Raw genomic sequence first — 19,637 nt, 5'->3', positions numbered from 1 at the left:
TTACGGGTTGTTCAGGTTGAATTATATTGATGCCAACATGATTTTTAGACCAGCAAAAGGTAGCATAACAGCTTTATATTTAGATTTTCCATTTAGTAGAAATGACAATAGATCATCAATAAATACAACTCTTAACAGAGCTTATAAAAGCATAGCTGTGTACGCTTATCAAACAGTTAATATCAGGCATAATAAAGCAGTTCTTAAAATTTAAGCTGAGTATGTGGCCTCTTCAAGTGAGGGGACATTAGTCAGGAGCTTTAGAGAGAGCTGCCTGTTGTATTCTCTGTGAAGAAGTGGGCGAGCACTGGAGTCCCTGTGCACAGCATGTATTCCAGTTTCTTCACAAAACTGGTTTTCAACATTAGGAACATCTGGAAGTTTTTAAAAGTACTGATGCCTCAGCACCACCCCAGACCAGCTGAATCAGGATCTCCAGGGGTGAGTCTTACTATTGAACAGAGGCTTGGCACACAATACCACTTAAAGTAGCAGGACAACATCTTGGGCTTCTCTGAAGTAAATACAAGTTCAGAGTGTTGCGGGAGTGGTGGTGTGGTGGAAGCCTTTGAAGGCTTCCGTCCACTCTGAGCCATGAGATCAAAACATAAATGATTCAGCTAAATGAATTCATGCAATAACTAAATGTCTAAATAGATGATTAAGTAGAGAAAATTTTAAGATAAAACCCCTTGCAGTTTTCTTTTTCTGTTCTTTTGAAGCTTTAGAATGTGATAATGGTGTCTAGTTAATTTTTCAGCAATGAGGATGTGCTCCTTCTCCAAAATCCACCCACAACTAGCCAATCGTGTTTGCAGAGGAGTAGACCAAGGATAAGGGTGCATCGTGGGGCTGGGAGGGAACACTTTTCTGTATATACCTTAAGTATTGTAGCTCACATGTGTCAGAAATTCAGCCTTGCTCAAGGCTCATTTATGCTAGCTTTAAACAGCTAATTGACTGAATCAACAAATGGAATTAAAATCTGTAAACTAAATTAGCCAATCCCATTTCCACTTCAGAAAGTATAAAACTTTTGGCAAGGAAAAATGTAATTTGAACATCCACTGCCAACTGTGCACAATTATTTCAGATTCGTTTGCTTGTAGTAGTTCTAACAAGGGGGCAGAACTTCTGCTTAATACTGGTCTGTGCTTTTGACACTTAAGGTTGGCATGGTTTGTCCAGGAGTTCGTCATTCTGAGGAGCTGCTCTTCCGCAGATTTGGATAAAGTCTTGGTACCCCCAAAGTCCATGATCTTTGACTGTTGGACAGTTAGGGTAGTTCATCACTTCAGACAGAATAAGTAAGGTTATTCCTTGTTTTGCAAGTTTTCCAAGCTCAGCTTTGGGGAAATCCACCTATCTCTGAATGTAATTTACAAAGTATGTCCCACAGTTGTATTTGAGACAGATTCAAAATAACTTCCTGGAGTCATTAAGACCTTTAAGAATGAAGAAGGTTTCTTACATTGTTTCCCGTGAAGAACAAACTTAAATACTTTTCATTTTATGTTGACTTGGGAAAAAAGATGTCTCCTGATGTAGGACTTACCAAATAGAGTAAATAACAACTTTTGACCCATGGAAATTGGTACTGTTAAATATCATCTGGTCTTAGTGATTCTAGTAGTTCTGTGAAATGAAGGGATATAGTACAGGTATATGATAGATATGCATATGTATAATCCTGTATTTATATATAAATGTTAATTTTAAAATTTCAAAGATGGAAAACAAAATTTTTCCTTTTTTAATTTCATGTAGGCTAGTTTAAAAATGCAAATAAAACAGTAGTTTCCATGTGAAATGTGTCAAGTTGAAGATGTCAGTATTCCTGGGAATTCAGTGAATTGACAGAATTTTATATAAAGTACTGATTGGAGTTTGAAAACTACATAAAATATTTATCAAAACAGTTCATTTTTCTCTTTGAAATATATAAATTAGCTGTTTATTCCTTAGAGTTTTAGAAGATTTATAAATGTAATGGACATCTATAAGTTTATGTGGTTTGATAAATATTTATCCCTAAACATTGTAATCAAACAGAACCTACAGCCAAGTGTGTAGCCTCAATGCAGAGCTTGCTTTCCTCTAAGTGTTTCAGCTTGATCTGAAATTGGGATTTGATTTTGTAGCTGTTATTAGAATTCTTCCTCACAGGATTGTGTCAACTTTCATGAAAATGGGGTTGAAAGCAGAAGCAGTGCTGTGCTGCTCAAAGAAGCGGCAATGACATCCTCTCAGAAGAATCCTTAGTTTTTAAATTAGTAACTTCACTTACCTGTAGCAACTGTGGGCCAGCCTGAAATTGTCACTGATTATTCATTTAAACAATGGTGTCACTGCCAAACAGAACCAAGTGATAGTTGCATGCTTATTTAGCTTCCACAAAGTAAGGAAAGGAAAATAAGTATTTTCATATGGACATAAAATTTCAGAAACCCATTTTAGACAGCCAGAAAAGTAACATTTCCTAGACCTCTATTAGGGAGGAGCAATTTCAAGGGCAGTCCTCATTTCTTTAAAGGATTATAGGATAACAAGCAATGGCTTTTTAGCATTTATGATGTGTGATAACCCAGTGGGGATGGGGTGTAGAGCCCACATCCAGCTTTCTGTCGTACAGGTTTCCATCCTTTACAGGTGGGTGTCAGTGAATGTGGTGTGCTCCTTAGTCACAGAGCTGAAACCCTTGATGGCATTCATCAGGTCCTCTTCATCCACATACTGAAAAAGATACCAGTTATCATTGGTTAGGACGTTTGCTGGCAGTAGTGTTATGCAAAATGTATATCATTTGAGCATTATATTATACTATATCTTAACCTTTCAAGCCTCTGTTTTCTCATCTATAAAGCGGGGAGGTTTTATGTGATTTAGTTCAAAATTTAAGCAGAAGAGCCAGAATGCAAGCTGTTGTGCTCCATTGTGTCCTACTCTCTTACTGTATTTTGTGTTTATTGAATTGGGCTAGTAATATTGATTATAATGTTATAATGAACAGATAATTTGCCAAGTATGGGCATCTTAAAAAGCTTTCACTGCATCGCTTTGCATACTGCCTATTACTGGTATGGTCAAAAGTAAGCAAAAACATCAATATTGTATAATAGTGAAGAATCGGGTCCCCGTAATCAGATAATGTTTTTAAGATCCCAAATTTGTGAAAAAATTACTTACTAGCTGTGTGTCCTTGGGTAAGGGCACACATGCATCTAAGCCCTCAATGTATAACATTGAACTATATATGAAACTACCATTTTGCACATCACATATGATCAATTAACAGTTCTTTATGTTTCAACTTAATATAATTATTCCTGACATTTAGAAACTTGAGATCCGAAATGGAATCATGGAATTCAGTAGTCATAACAACTTCAAACAGGTCCATGATTTTAAAATGCTTACTATATACCATTATTCTAAACACACCAGGAGGACTGTGAATATTGTGTGTGTGATTGGAACCTGAAGCCAGGAAACTTTTGTTCCTTGCCATTCGTTAAGAAAGGCTTCATGGAAGTCGTCAACTTTTCAGTGAAAGAAAAGTGAGAACTGGGGAGAGAGAGAGATGAGTGAGAGTACAAATGTGGAAGCAAATGGTTAAAAGATATGGAGGTGATGATGTCTGCCTCAGAGGAGCAAGCAGAGGGGCTGAGTTCTTAGTTGGACGTTTATTTATTTTCCAACTATTCCAAAGTAATGGTACTCTCACAGACATGTATGTAGTTGGCACAGTGAAATGTGATGACTGCTAAGAACTCTAGGACTTTATTCATTTCAGCCACTAGGAGCTCAAGATAAATATTAGATAATAATGAGGTTCACTTTTTTGTATCCCCCTGGACTGAAATTATAAAAACTGATGTTCATAAATAGTATGCCCTTATTTATCATGATTGTCTGAGTTTTTTGGAAAGAAACTATTGATCCTATTGAAAGACTGTTTTTCTCCTCTAACCATAAACCAGAAGGAAAGCACACTTCCTTTTCTTTTTTCCTTTAGTAAAACAGGTGCTTGTACTTGATGCCTCTTTATGACCAGTTCCAATGTTTCCAGCCACTTTCTGCCCAAGTTAATGAAGTACGGCCTGTTTGTCTCTTCCCTTATGCATTAATTTACTTTTTGAGCATCTATTATGTGCCAGAAGAACAAGACAAAGTTTCTATCCTGCTCATCAAGTAAGTAAACAGGTCGTTACAAAATAATTGGGTACGTGGTCAGAGGGATGCGCTGAGTGCTGCGGGGTCATCATTCAATGAGGTACAGGAAGCTCCACACCATCTCTTTATCAGTATACTTCTGGGATGTTCAGCAAAGGCTCTGGTGAGGAAACTGACTCACCAGTCCACTATCATGGCCCATGATGGTTTCCCACAGCGAGTCGTCAGTCAAGACCTTCTTGTCTTGAATGTCCATGAGTTGACTGACACTGCGGTGAAGAGAGCCTTGGGAATAGGTCTGGCTGACTTGGTTCTGACTTGGGTTGCGCAGTACAGATAGGCTCCGGTTGCTCCTAATACTCACAGGTGTCCCAGACCGGGGGATTTTGGTATCAGCTAAGCCCTGAAGAAAAAAGTACCGTTGGTGACGAAGGGCTAAAGAAAATAGGCTTGAAGTAGGATAGAAAATCATGTGTCACACATCATCAGTGAAGAGCATCCTGTCCCCTATGGATATGTTCCATATCCTCCTATGGAACTTAACTCATCTGAAATCCTGTGACCCCTGGAGTCTTGGTAAAAGTGAGATGATAAGCTGATGGTCACATTAGCTGGCCAGCATTCTTAGTGCCCCAAGAGCTCACATACTGGTGCTCTGGCTATTGTTCCTGTGGACCAGGGCTGCTGCATTGCAAAGCAGCAGACTGAGGGGTTGGGGTTAGCAAGGTAATCTCTTCATGGGTGTCAGTATAGAGCTTCATTCTTGAGAACATCCCTTCCCCAGAGGAAAGTTAGCAATGTTCTCTCATGGTCAGCCACTAATGAGCACACTTGTATTTCACTTTAAAATTTCTGGATTTATGTAGGGAAACTGACTCCTCCTTCCCTCTTTTCTCATTCCACATTGTTCCCCTTGTTATAGGATTCTAGCCTCCAAAATAAAGAGGACACACAAAAACATCAGAAAGACAAAGGCACTCTGTGATTAGGATCTAGAATGTGCCATTCGGAAATGTAGCTGCTCTAAACATCTAAGTGTTCTGATTTAGCTGATTTAACCAATACGTAAAGTGTTCTGCTTTTCACCATGCAGTCAGCACACCATGCAAAGATCATGCATTTATGCAGCACACAGAGGTACCTCAAAGTGCATGGTGTAACTTTTTAGGGTAACATTGCTTGACACATCAGATACATCAGCCACAGAGTCAAACTGAAAACAAAAGTGGGGTATCAGTCAGTGTTTGGAACATTTTAGAACAAATTCTTTGGAGTGAGGAATCAAGGTGGCAGAATAGAAGGACGTGGAGCCCACCTCCTCCTACAAATACATCAAAAATGCATTTACTATATCAACATGTGGAACAATTCTCATGTAATACCTTACTGAATGATGGCAGTAGATCTCAGACATCCAGAAGTGCAAGAAATAACCACATAATGGGGTAGGACAAAGGGGGGAAAAAAGAAAAAGAAATTGGAATGGGACCTGCACCCCTGGGAGGGAGCTATGAAAGAGGAAAGGTTCCTACATCCTGGGAAGTGCCTTCACTTGGGAGATCAACTGGGACAGAAAGGGAGCTTCAGAGCCTCAAAAGAGAGTGTGGCAGCTGGTTGGTGGCAGGAAGAACAGAGAGGCCTGCACAGAGGATAGATGCTGCCTTGCTTCAGTCCCCAGCCCAAGATATGTGCCTGCTGGTATGTGCAGGGGCTGAGTGCTGAAGCTCAGGCTTCAGAGGACAGAGCCAGGGAGAGGACTAGGGCTGGCTCCATGGAGACAGCCTGAAGAGGCTGGAGTGTGGTATGGGCTACAACCAGGGATGTATGCAGAAGAAGCCTGGGCCCACCCAGAAGCAAAATTCCATTGCTAAAGAGCATGTGAAGGGTAGGGCGAGGCCTGCCATAATAGCCTCTTTCTCTACCCTGCTTCTACAAGCTCTGGGAGCAGGACAATGGGTGCTCCCATGGCTGAGACAAGTCCAGCCTCAGCAGCTATGGGCTTTGCAGAGCCAGGGCTGGGGTCTGGGATGCTTTCTTAGCTCCCATGGTGGGTCCAGGTGTGTGACTACTGTGGTCCTGGCACCCGACTTCAGTGGATCAACACCTAAGGATGTGTGCTGATGGCTTTGTGAAAACAGTGCCTAAGGGACATCAGGGCCAATTCCCTGCATTCCCACAGTGGAGGCAGCACCAAGGGCAGTACTAACAACAGTGTACTTTATGGGCCTGCACAGGTGACACCACAGAGTGCACTCCCCAGTAGACAACTCCAGCAAAGGAATACTCAAGTGGTTCCTCTCCCAGCAGGAGCACTCCAATTCCGTCTACCTCAAACTGAAGCTCAGAAATGGATCTGGGGGCTTCTACTCCAACAACTCAGGAGCAGAACCTACCCCTGACAGGGCAGTGACAACCACAGGGCAAAGAGGAGGCCCGCTAAATACCTTAAGGTAGCAAGAGAAAAACAGTGGCAAGGGAAAAAATATGCAACCTAGGACTTTCTACCCAGCAAGATTATCATTTAGAATAGGAGAGAGAAAAAATTTCTCAGGCAAGCAAAAACTAAAAAAAAAATACAGCAATAATAAACCTATCCTAAAGGAAATATTGAAAGGTCTTCTCTAAACAGAAAAGAAGCAAGAATTTATAGGAAAGAGAAAATCACAGTTTGAAAGTAAATCACCTAAATAAGCCAGTACACATATTAAAAAAAGAAAAGAAAAAAGTTATGTGAAAGCAATGATAACCAAAATGAACAGCAGAAGGATGAAAATGAAGATGCAAAAGAAGACATCAAAATCATAAAATGTGGGGGAAGAGAGTAAGAAAATGTTTTTTTTTTTTTTTCCAGAATATGTTTGAGATTATATGACTGCCAGTCTAAAGCAAGTAGATACAGGAAGAGGCTAACATACTTGAAAAACAAGGTAACCAGAAAACATACGGTAGAGTCACAAAAATTGAAGAATAGAACACAAGCATAATACAAAAGAAAACTATCAAATCACAAAAGGAAAAATGAAAGAAAAAGAAAGGAACAAAGAAGAAATACAAATTCAATGGGAAAACAAGGTTTAAAATGGCAATAAAATATCAATAATTACCTTAAATGTCAATGGACTAAATGCGCCAATCAAAAGACACAGAGTGGCAGATTGGATAAAAAAAACAGAAGCCTACCATATTACTGCCTATCAGAGACCAGTTTAGGGCAAAGGATACACATAGGTGGAAAGTGAGGGGATGGGAAAAGATATTTCATGCAAACAGAAATGACAAGAAAGTGAGGGTCGTAATATTCATTTGAGACAAAACAGACTTTAAAACAAAGTCCAAAAGGAAAGATAAAGAAGGACACTATATAATGGTAAAAGGATCAGTACAAGAGAAGGATATTACACTCTCCAACATATATACACCCAATATAGGAGCACCCAGATACATAAAACAAATAGTAACAGACATAAAGAGAGAAAATGATGGGAATACAATGATAGTAGGAGACTTTAACACCTGATTCACATCAATGGACAGATCTTTGAGACAGAAAATCATTAAGGCAACAGAGATTGGAAATGATACAATAAAACAAGGCAATTGATATTTTCAGGACAGTACATCCAAAAAAAAAAAAAGCAGAATACACATTCTTTTCAAGTGCACATGGAACATTCTCTAGGACTGAGCACATACTAGGGCACAAAACAAGCCTCAACAAATTTACAAGTATAGAGATTATTTCAAGCATCTTTCCTGACCACAATGGCATGAAACTAGGAAACAACCACAGAAAAAGAAACAAAACAAAACAAAAGGTTACATAAACACTAAACAAAATCCTACTAAAAACCCAATGGGCCAATGATGAAAACAAAGAAAAAAATTTAAAAATACCTTGAGGCAAATGACAATGAAAACACAACCATGCAAAATCTATGGGATGCAGCAAAAAGAGTTCTTAGAAGTTCATAGCAATACAGGCCTTCTTCAAGAAACAAGAAAAATCTCAAACAACCTAACCCACCACCTAAAAGAAATAGAAATAAAAAAGAACAAATGAAACCTAAAGTCAACAGAAAAAAGGAAATAAAGATCAGAGAGAAATAGAGGTTTAAAAAAAATAGAAAAAAACGAGAAAATCCAAAAGCTGGTTCTTTGAAAGGGTAAACATAATTCACAAACCTCTGGCCAGGCTCACCAAGAAGAGAAGAGAGAAGACCCAAATAAAATAAGAAAGGAAGAGAAGAAAGCACAACTGATACTGCAGAGATTAAAAAAAATAATAAGAGAATACTATGAACAATTATATGCCAAAAATTTTGACAACCTAGAAGAAATGGAAAAGTTTCTAGAAACATACAGTCCACCAAAAACAAATGAAGAAATAGATAACTTGAAAAGACTAGTCACTAGAAGTGAAATAGAATTTGTAATAAAAATACTGCCTATAAACAAAACTCCAGGACCAGACAGCTTCACAGTAGCATTCTACCAAACATACAAAGAACTTATACCACTCCTCAAACTCTTCCAAAAGATTGAAGAGGAGAGAACAATCCCAAAGACATTCCATGAAGCCACCATCACCCTGATACCAAAACTAGACAAACGTACTACCAAAAAAGAAAATTACAGGCTGATGTCTTTGATGAATACAGATGCAAAAATTATCAACAAAATATCAGCAAACTGAATCAAACAATATGTAAAAAAGATCATACACCACAACCAATTTGGATTCATTCCAGGATCACAATGATGGTTCAACATATGTAAATCAATCAATGTAATCCACCATGTCAAAAAAAAAAAAAAAAAAAAAAAGACAAACACCACATAATCATTTCAGTAGATGCAGAAAAAGCATTTGATAAAATTCAACATTCATTCATGATAAAAACCTTTACAAAAGTGGGTAGAGAGGGAACATATCTCAACATAATAAAAGCTATTTATGACAAACCCATAGCCAATATAATACTCAATGGTGAAAAGCTGAAAGCATTCATGCTAAAACCTAGAACAAGACAAGTATGCCCACTCTCAACACTTGTATTCAACATAGTGTTGGAAGTCCTAGCCACAGCAATTAGACAAAAAAGAAGAAATAAAAGGTGTTCAAATGGGTAGGGAAGAGGTAAAACTGCCATTATATGAAGATGACATGATACTACATAGAGAAAACCCTAAAGAATTCACACAAAAACTACTACAAATTATAAATTGAGCAAGATAGCAGGATACAAGATTAATATACAGAAATGGGTTGCAATTTTTTTACAGTAACAATGAAATATCGGAAAAGGAATGTAAACAAAAATTCCTTTTAAAAGTGCATCAAAAATAAAATAAAATAAATCACTTAGGAATAAAACTCACCAAGAAGGTGAAATACTTATATACTGAGAACTACAAAACATCAATAAAGAAAACTGAAGATGATTCAAAGAAATTGAAAGCTATCCCATGCTTTTGGATTGGAAGAATTAATATTGTTAAAGTGGCCATACTACCCAAAGCAATCTACAGATTTAATGCTATCCCTATCAAATTATCCATGACATTTTTCACAGAACTATAACAAATAATCCTAAAACTTATATGGAAGCTAAAAAGACCAATTGCAAAAGCAATCCTCAGGAAAAAGAACAAAGCAGGAGACATAACCCTCCAAGACTTCAGACAATACTACAAAGCTACAGTAATCAAAACAGTGTGGTACTGGCACAAAAAAGACACATGGACAAATGGACTAGAATAGAGAACCCTGAAATAAATTCATACACCTGTGGAAAATTAATCATCGACAAAGGAGGAAAGAACATACATTGGGGAAAAGAAAGTCTCTTCTGTAAGTGGTGCTGGAAAAGTTGGATGGCCATATGAAAATCAAAGAAGTTAGAACATACTTTCACACCATACACAAAAATAAACTCAAAATGGCTTAAAGACAAATGTAAGATGTGACACCATGAACCTCTTAGAAAAGAATGTAAGCAAAACAGTTTCTGACATAAATCACACCAATATTTTCTTAGGTCAGTCTCCCAAGGCAATAAAAATAAAAGCAAAAATAAACAAGTGGAACCTAATCAAATATATCAGCTTTTGTACAGAAAAGGAAACCATAAGCCAAATGAAAAGACAGCTTACAGACTGGGAGAAAATATTTGCAAATGATGTGACCAACAAGGGCTTAATTTCCAAAATATACAAACAGCTCATATAACTCAACAACAACAACAAAAACCACCAAACAACCCAATCAAAAAATGGGCAGAAGACCTAAATATAAATTTCTCCAAAGAAGACATACAGATGGCCAATAGGCACATGAAAAGATGCTAATCATTGCTAATTATTTTAGAAATGAAAATCAGAACTACAATGAGGTACCACCTCATACTGATCAGAATGGCCATCATTAAAAAGTCTACAAATAACAATGCTGGAGGGGGCTGTGGAGAAAAGGGAACCTTCCTGCACTGCTGGTGGGTATGTCAATTGGTGCAGCCATTGTGGAAAACAGTATGGAGGTGCCTCAAAAAACTAAAAACAGAGTTGCCATATGATCCAGCAATCTCATTCCTGGGCATATATCCAGAAAAATTATAAGTCAAAAAGATACCTGCACCCCTATATTCATAGCAGCACTATTCACAATAACCAAGACATGGAAACAACCTAAACATCCATTGACAGATGCATGGATAAGCGAGATGTGGTATATTTATACAATGGAATATTAACCACAAAAAAAGAATGGAACAGATGCCAGGGCAGAGGTCACTATGGAGGGGTAGAAGGACCTGAGTTCACCTCCTCTCACGAAAACACCAAAATCACAACTAACTGCTAAATATCAACAAAAGACTAGAACCTAATAAAAAAGATATTCTACTTGCAAAGAAGAAGCCACAATGGGATGGTAGGAGGGGTGCATTCACAATACAATCAAATCCCATACCTGCCAGGTGGGCAACACACAAACTGGCAAATAATTATATCACAGAAGGTCTCCCACAGGAGTAGGAGTTCTGAGCCCCATGTCATGCTGGGACTTGGCATCAGGAGAAGCAGCCACCAGAGCACTTGGCTTTGAAGCCCAGCTAGACTTGATCACTGGAATGCCACAGGACTGGGAGAACCATAAACTCCACTATTGGAGGGCACACACAATGTCTTGAGCACACTGGGACCTAGGGGAAAAGCAGTGGCTTCACAGAAGCCTGGGTCAGATCTACCTGCTGGTCTGGCAGGGTCTTCTGGGGTGGGGGTGGGGGGCACAATTGTGGTTCACTGCAGGGACAAGGACATTGGTGTCAAGGTACTGGGGAATACTTATTTGTATGAACTGTCCTGCAAGCCACCAAGAACTGACTCCACCCAACAGCCTGCAGGCTCCAGAGCTGAAAGTCCTCAGGCCAAACAACATGGTTTCTCAGCAGAAACTCTGTAGGCTAGAAGGCAGGGCATGGTGTATTTAAGGTTGTGAAAAGAAAAAACCTACAATCAAGAATACTATACCCAGCAAGGCTCTTGTTCCGATTCAATGGAGAAATCAAAAGCTTTACAGACAAGTAAAAGCTAAAATAATTCAGTACCACCAAATCAGCTTTAAAACAAATGCTAAAGGAACCTTTCTAGGTGGAAAAGAAAAGGCCACAACTAGAAACAAGAAAATCATGAAATGGAAAGCTCACTGGTAAGAGCAAAGATATAGTAAAGGTAGGAAATCACTCACACACAAATATGAGTCAAAACCAGCAATCGTGAGGAGAGTACAAATGCAGGATATGGGAAATGCATTTGAAATTAAGAGACCAGCAACTTAAAACAATCTTGTACATATGTAGACTACTATATCAAAATCTCATGGCAATTGCAAACCAAAAATCTACAGTAGATATACCCACAAAAAAGAAAAAGGAATCCAAACACAACACTAAAGATAGTCATCAAATCACAAGAGAACAGAACAAAAGAGGAAGGGAAGAAAAAAGACCTATGAAAGCAAATCCAAAATAATCAACAAAATGGCAATAAAAACATACATGTAGGGAATTACCATAAATATAAATGGGTTAAATGCTCCAACCAAAAGACAAAGACTGGCTGAAGTGATACAAAAACAAAACCCACATATATGCTGTCTACAAGAGACCTACTTCAGATTTAGGGACACATGCTAAGTGGAAATGAGGGGATGGAAAAAGGTATTCAAATGGAAATCAAAAGAAAGCTGGGGTAGCAATACTCATATCAGACAAAATAGACTTTAAAGACTGTTACAAGGGACAAAAAAAAAAAAAAAAAAAAAGAACACTACATAATGATCACAGGATCAATCCAAGAAGAAGATATAAAAGTTTTAAATATGTATACAATCAGTATAGGAGCACCCCAATATATAAGGCAAATGCTAATAGCCATAAAAGGAGAAACTGAAACTATCACAGTGATACTGGGGGACTTTAACATCCTACTTACATCAATGGACAGATTACCCAGATAGACAATGAATAGGCAAACACAGGTCTCAAATGTTACATTAGACTTAATTGAAATTTATAGAGCATTCCATCCAAAAGCAGCAGAATATACATTCTTTTCAAGTGCACACAGAACGTTCTCCAGGATAGATCACAAGCTAGGCCACAAAGCAATCTGTGGTAAATTTAAGAAAACTGAAATGATAGCAAGTATCTTTTCTGACCACAACACTATTAGGCTAGAAATCAACTACAAGAAAAAAACTGTAAAAAAGAAACAAATGGATGCTAAACAATGTGCTACTAAACCACCAATGGATCACTGAAGAAATCAAGAAGGAAATAAAAAAATACCTAGGGATAAATGAAAATGTGATAATCTGAAACCTACGGGATGCAGTAAAAGCAGTTCTATTAAAGAATATTATAGCAATACAATCCTACCTCAAGAAACAGGAAAAATCCCAAATAAACAACCTAAACTTACACCTAAAGCAACTAGAGAAAGAAAAACAAACAAATCCCAAAGTTAGTAGAAGGAAAGAAATTAAAGATCAGAGCAGAAAAAAAAAAATAGAGAAGAAGAAAATAATAGAAAAGATCAATGAAATTAAAAGCTGGTTCTTTGAAAGGATAAACGAAATTGGTAAAACTTAGGCAGACTCAATCAAGAAAAAAAGGGATGGGGCTCAAATCTAAATAAGAAATGAAAAAGAAGTTACAACTGATACCACAGAAATACAAAGGATCATAAGAGACTACTACAAGCAACTACATGCCAATAAAATGGATAACCTAGAGGAAATGGACAAATTCTTAGAAAGGTAAGACCTTCCAAGACTGAGCCAGGAAGAAATAGAAAACATGAACAGAGGGCTTCCTAGGTGGCACAGTGGTAAAGAATCCACCTGCCAGTGCAGAGGAGATGGGTTTGAGCCCTGCCTTGGGAAGATTCCACATGCCACGGAGCAACTAAGCCTGTGCGCCACAACTATTGAGCCTGTGCTCTAGAGCCTGTGAGCCACAACTGTTGAAGCCCATGTGCCTAAGGCCTGTGCTCCACAACAAAAGAAGCCACTACAATGAGCAGCCTGTGCACCACAATGAAGAGTAGCCCCTACTTGCAGCAACTAGAGAAAGCCCATGTGCAGCAATGAAGACCCAATGCAGCCAATAAATAAATAATAAATAAATTTAAAAAAAAAGAAAACATGAACAGACCAATCACAAATAATGAAATTGAAACTGTGATTTTAAAACTTCCAACAAACAAAAGTCCAGGACCAGATGGCTTCACAGGCTAATTTTATCAAACATTTAGAGAAGAGTTAACCCCTGTTTTTCTGAAACTATTCCAAAAAATTGCAGAGGTAGGAATACTCCTAAACTCATTTTATGAGGTGACCATTACCCTGATATCAAAACCAGACAGATACCACACAAAAAATAAAATTACAGGCCTATATGACTGATGAACATGGACACAAAAATCTCAACGAAATACTAGCAAACCCAATCCAACAATACATTAAATGGATCATACACCAGGATCAAGTGGGACTTATCCCAGAAATGCAAGGACTTTTCATTACTGCAAATCAATCAGTGTGATACATCACATTAACAAATTGAAGAATAAAACCATATGATCATCTCAATAGATGCAGAAAAAGCTTTTGACAAAATTCAACACCCATTTATGACAAAACTCTCCAGAAAGTGGGCATAGAGGGAACATAACTCAACATAATAAAGGCCAGATATGACAATCCCACATCTAATATCATACTCAATAGCGAAAAGATAAAAGTATTTCTTCTAAGATCAGGAACAAGACAAAGATGTCCATTCTCACCAATTTTATTCAACATAATTTTGAAAGTCCTAGCCATAGCAATCAAAAATGAAAAAGAAATAAAAAGAATCCAAACTGTAAAAGAAGACATAAAACTGTCACTGTTTGCTGATGACGTGATACTATACATAGAAAATCCTGAAGTTTCTTCCACATGATTACTAGAGCTCATCAATGAATTTGGTAAAGTTGCAGGATACAAAATTAATACACAGAAATCTCATGCATTCCTATATGCTAAAAACGAAAGATCAGAAAGAGAAATTAGGGAAACAATTCCATTCACCATTGCAACAAAAAGAATAGAATACTTAGGAATACACCTACCTAAGCAGGCAAAAGATCTGTACTCCAAACACTATAAGACACTGAGGAAAGAAATCAATGATGACTCAAACAGATGGGAAGATATACCATGTTCTTGGATTAGAAGAATCAATATGGTCAAAATGACTATACTATCCAAGGCAGTCTACAGATTCAAAGCCATTCGTATAAAGTTACCACTGGTATTTTTGCAGACCTAGAAAAAAAAATCTTAAAATGTGTATTGAAACACAAAAGACCCTGAATAGCCAAAGGGATCTTGAAGAAGAAAACTGGAGCTGAAGGAATCAGGCTCCCTGACCTCAGACTTTACTATAAAGCTACATTAATCAAAACAGTATGGTACTGGCACAAAAACAGTAATATAGATCAAGGGAATCTGACAGCCCAGAAATAAACCCAGGCAGCTGTGATCAATTAATCTATGACAAAGGAGGCAACAATATACAATGAAGAAAAGACAGTCTTCAATAAGTTGTGCTGGGAAAACTGGACAGCTACATGTAAAAGAATAAAATTTCAATATTCGCTAAACCATGCACAAAAGTAAACTTAAAGTGCATTAATGACATAAATGTAAGACTGGATACCATAAAACTTTTGGAGGAAAATATACGCAGAACACTCTTTGACTTAAATTGCAGCATCTTTTTGGATCTACCTCTTAGAGTAATAAAAATAAAAGCAAAAATAAACAAATGGGACCTAATTAAACTTAAAAGCTTTTGCATGGCAAAAGAAACCATAAACAAAATGAAAAGACAACCCGCAGAGTGGGAGAAAATATTTGCAAAGAAAGCCTCCGACAAGGGATTAATCTCCAAAATTTACAAACAGCTCATGCAGCTCTCTATAAAAAAAAAAAAAAAAAAAAAAATCAAAGACCCCAATGAAAAAATGGGCAGAAGATCTAAATAGACATTTCTCCAAAGAAGACATACAGATGGCCAATAGGCACATGAAAAGATGTTCAACACTGCTAATTATTAGAGAAATGCAAACCAAAAGTACAAGCAGGTACCATAGCACACTTGTAAGAATGGTCATCATTAAAAAGTCTACAAATAACAAATGCTAGCAAGGGTGTGGAGCAAAGGAAACCCTCCTCTACTGGTGGTTGGAATCTAAGCTGGTACAGTCATTGTGAAAAACATTATGGAGGTTCCTCAGAAAACTAAAAATACAATTATTACATAATCCAGCAATCCCACTCCTGGACATACATCTAGAAAAGAGGAAAATGGTAATTCAAAAAGATATGCAAACCCCAGTGTTCGCAGCAGTACTATTTATAATAGCCAAGACATGGAAACAATGTAAATGCCCATTGACAGATGAGTAGATATAGAATATGTGGTACGTAGATATAATGGAATATTACTCAGTCATAAAAAGAATGAAATAATGCCATTTGCAGCAAGATGGATGGACCTAGAGATTATCATATTAAGTGAAGTAAGTCAAAGATAAATATGATATGATATCACTTATATGTGGAACCCAAAAATGATACAAATGAACTTACTTACAAAACAGAAACAGACTCACAGACTTAGAAAACTATGGTTACCAAAAGGGGAAAAGTGTTGGGAGGGATAAATTAGGTGGTTGGGATTAACATATACACACTGCTATATATAAAACAGATGACCAACTGGGACCTAATGTATAGCACAGGGAACTCTACTCAATACTGTGTAACAACCTATATTGGAAAAGAATCTGAAAAAGAATAGATATATGTATATGTATTACTAAATGACTTTGCTGTACAGCTGAAACTAACACATCATCATAAATTAACTATACTCCAATATAAAATAAAAAAATTTAAAAAGAATGAAATAATGCCAGTTGCAGCAACATGTATGGACCGAGAGATTATCATACCAAATGAATTAAGTCAGAGAAAGACAAATATCATATGATATCACTTACATGTGGAATCCAATTTAAAAGATACAAATGAACTGATTTACAAAACAGAAACGGACTCACAGATCTCAAATTCAAACTTAAGTTTACCAAAGGGGAAATGTGGGGAGAAGTGATAAATTAGGAGACTGGGATTAACATATACCCACTACTATATATAAAATTGATAAGCAATAAGAACCTACTGTAGAGCATAGGCAACTCTACCTAATATTCTGTAATAACCTATATGGGAAAAGAATCTGAAAAAGAATGGAGGTATATATGTATATATACATAAAATCCAATTCACGGTGCTATACATGTGAAACTAACACAACATTGTAAGTCAACTATACTCCAATAAAAAAAAAAAAAAAAAAAAAGCTTTCACACCATGAAGGAAACCACTGACAAAACAAAAAGACAACCCACAGAATGGGAAAAAATATTTGCAAATGATGTGACTAACAAGGGATTAATCTCCAAAATATACAAACAGCACATGCAGCTCAACATCAAAAAAAAATCAACATAATAAAAAAAGATGGGCAGAAGAGCTAAATCAACATTTCTCCAAAGACAACATACAGATGGCCAAAAAGCACATGAAAAGATGTTCAATACTGCTAATTATGAGAGAAATGCAAATCAAAACTACAAAGAGGTACCACTTCACACCAGTCAGAATGGCCATCATTAAAAAGTCTACAAACAATAAATGCTGAAGAGGGTCTGGAGAAAAGGGAACCCTCCTACACTGTTGGAGGGAATGTAAATTGGTGCAGTCACTGTGGGGAACAATATAGAGGTTCCTTAAAAAACTAAAAATAAAGCTACCATATGATCCAGAAATCTCACTCCTGGGCATATATCTGGAGAGAATCATACTTTGAAAAAATACCTGCACCCCAATGCTTATTGCAGCACTATTTACAATAGCCAAGACACAGAAGCAACCTAAATGTCCATCGACAGATGAATAGATAAAGAAGATGTGGTACGTGTATACAATGGTATAATAATCAGCAATAAAAAGAATGAAATAATGCCATTTGCAGCAACATGGATGGACCTAGAGATTATCATACTAAGTGAAGTAAGACAGAGAATGACAAGTATATGATATCCTTACAGGTGGAATCTAAAAACTGATACAAGTGAATTTATTTACAAAACAGAAACAGACTCACAGACATAGAAAAGAAACTTATGGTTACCAATAGGGAAAGGTGGGAGGGGGATGGGGGATAAATTAGGAGGTTGGGATTGGGATTAATATATATACACTACTATAGATAAATAGGAAATTAACAAAGACCTACTGTATAGCACAAGGAACTCTACTCAATATTCTGTAATAACATATATAGGAAAAGAATCTGAAACAGCATAAATATATGTATAACTAAATCACTTTACTGTATACCTGAAACACAACATTGTATATCAACTATACTCCAACATAAAATAAAAATTAAAAAATAAATAAATAAGACAAAAAATTTCCCTGAAACCCTGCTCCGCCCCCCAAAAAAGAAGAAATTAAAAAATACCTTGAGGCAAATGACAATGAAAACACAACTATACAAAATCTATGGGATGCAGCAAAAGCAGTTCTTAGATGGAAGTTCATAGTGATAAAGGCCTTCTTTAAGAAACAAGAAAAATCTCTAATAAACCACCTAACCCGCCACCTAAAAGATTTAGAAAAGGAAAAAACAAAACCTAAAGTCAGCAGAAGGAAGGAGATAATAAAGATCAGAGAGGAACTAAATAGAGATTAAAAAACAATAGAAAAAAAACCCCAATAAAACCAAAAGCTGGTTGTTTGAGAGGGTAAACAAAATTGACAAGCCTCTGGCCAGGGTCATCAAGAAGAAAAGAGAGACACAAATAAACAAAATACAAAAGGAAAGAGCAGAAATCACAACTGATACCATGGAAATAAAAAAAATATAAGAGAATACCATGAACAATTATATGTCAACAGATTGGACAACCTAGAAGAAATGTACAAGTTTCTAGAAACATGGAGTATACCAAAACTGAATCAAGAAGAAAGAGGTAACTTGAACAGACTGATCAGTAGAAGTGAAACAGAATCTGTAATTAAAAAAAAAAAAAAATACTTCATACAAACAAAACTCCAGGACCAGATGTCTTCACAGGTGAATTCTACCAAACACACAAAGAAGAACTTCTACCGATCCTTCTCAAACTCTTTCAAAAGATGGAAGAGGAAGGAACACTTCAAAAGACATTCTATGAAGACACCATCACCCTGATACCAAAACCAGACAAAGACATTAAAAAAAGAGAAAATTTCAGGCCAATATCTTTGATGAATATAGATGTAAAAATTCTCAATAAAATACTAGCAAACCAAATCCAACAATATATAAAAAAGATCATATCCAACAATATATAAAAAAGATCATATCCAACAATATATAAAAAAGATCATACACCACAACCAAGTTGGGTTCATCCCAGGGTCACAAGGATGGTTCAACATATGCAAATCAATGTGATACACCTCATCAGCAGAAGAAAAGACAAAACCACATGATCATCTCAATAGATGCAGAAAAAAGCATTTGATAAAATTCAGCATCCATTAATGATAAAAACCATTAAGAAAGTGAGTATAGAGGGAATGCATCTCAATATAATAAAAGCTATTTATGACAAACCCACAGCCAATATAATATTCAATGGTGAAAAGCTGAAAGCCTTCCTGCTAAAATCTGGAATGAGACACGGATGCCCACTCTCACCTATTCAATATAGAATTGCAATTAGACAAGAAAAAGAAGTAAAAGGTGTTCAAATTGTTATGGAAGAGGTAAAATTGTCATTATAAGCAGATGACA

At 36.7% G+C, this 19,637-nt stretch overlaps 1 protein-coding gene across 1 annotated transcript in view; it reads right to left on the bottom strand.

Moving 5' to 3' along the window:
* Positions 1–2,015: 2,015 nt before the first annotated feature.
* USH2A (usherin) overlaps positions 2,016–19,637 on the bottom strand; it is a 758,076-nt gene continuing 740,454 nt past the window's right edge. The window contains exons 71-72 of the mRNA XM_057727708.1: positions 4,355–4,576; positions 2,016–2,733 (exon numbers count right to left, since the gene is read on the bottom strand). Coding sequence (XP_057583691.1) covers positions 2,644–2,733; positions 4,355–4,576 — 312 coding nt within the window. The 3' untranslated portion in view covers positions 2,016–2,643. The remainder of the gene's footprint in view (positions 2,734–4,354; positions 4,577–19,637) is intronic.

The sequence above is a fragment of the Hippopotamus amphibius genome, chromosome 3 (genome assembly GCF_030028045.1).
Source record: "Hippopotamus amphibius kiboko isolate mHipAmp2 chromosome 3, mHipAmp2.hap2, whole genome shotgun sequence".
NCBI classification, from domain to species: domain Eukaryota; kingdom Metazoa; phylum Chordata; class Mammalia; order Artiodactyla; family Hippopotamidae; genus Hippopotamus; species Hippopotamus amphibius.
Note: the sequence above shows the minus strand (reverse complement) of the source record. Positions and strands in the feature narration are given on the sequence as shown.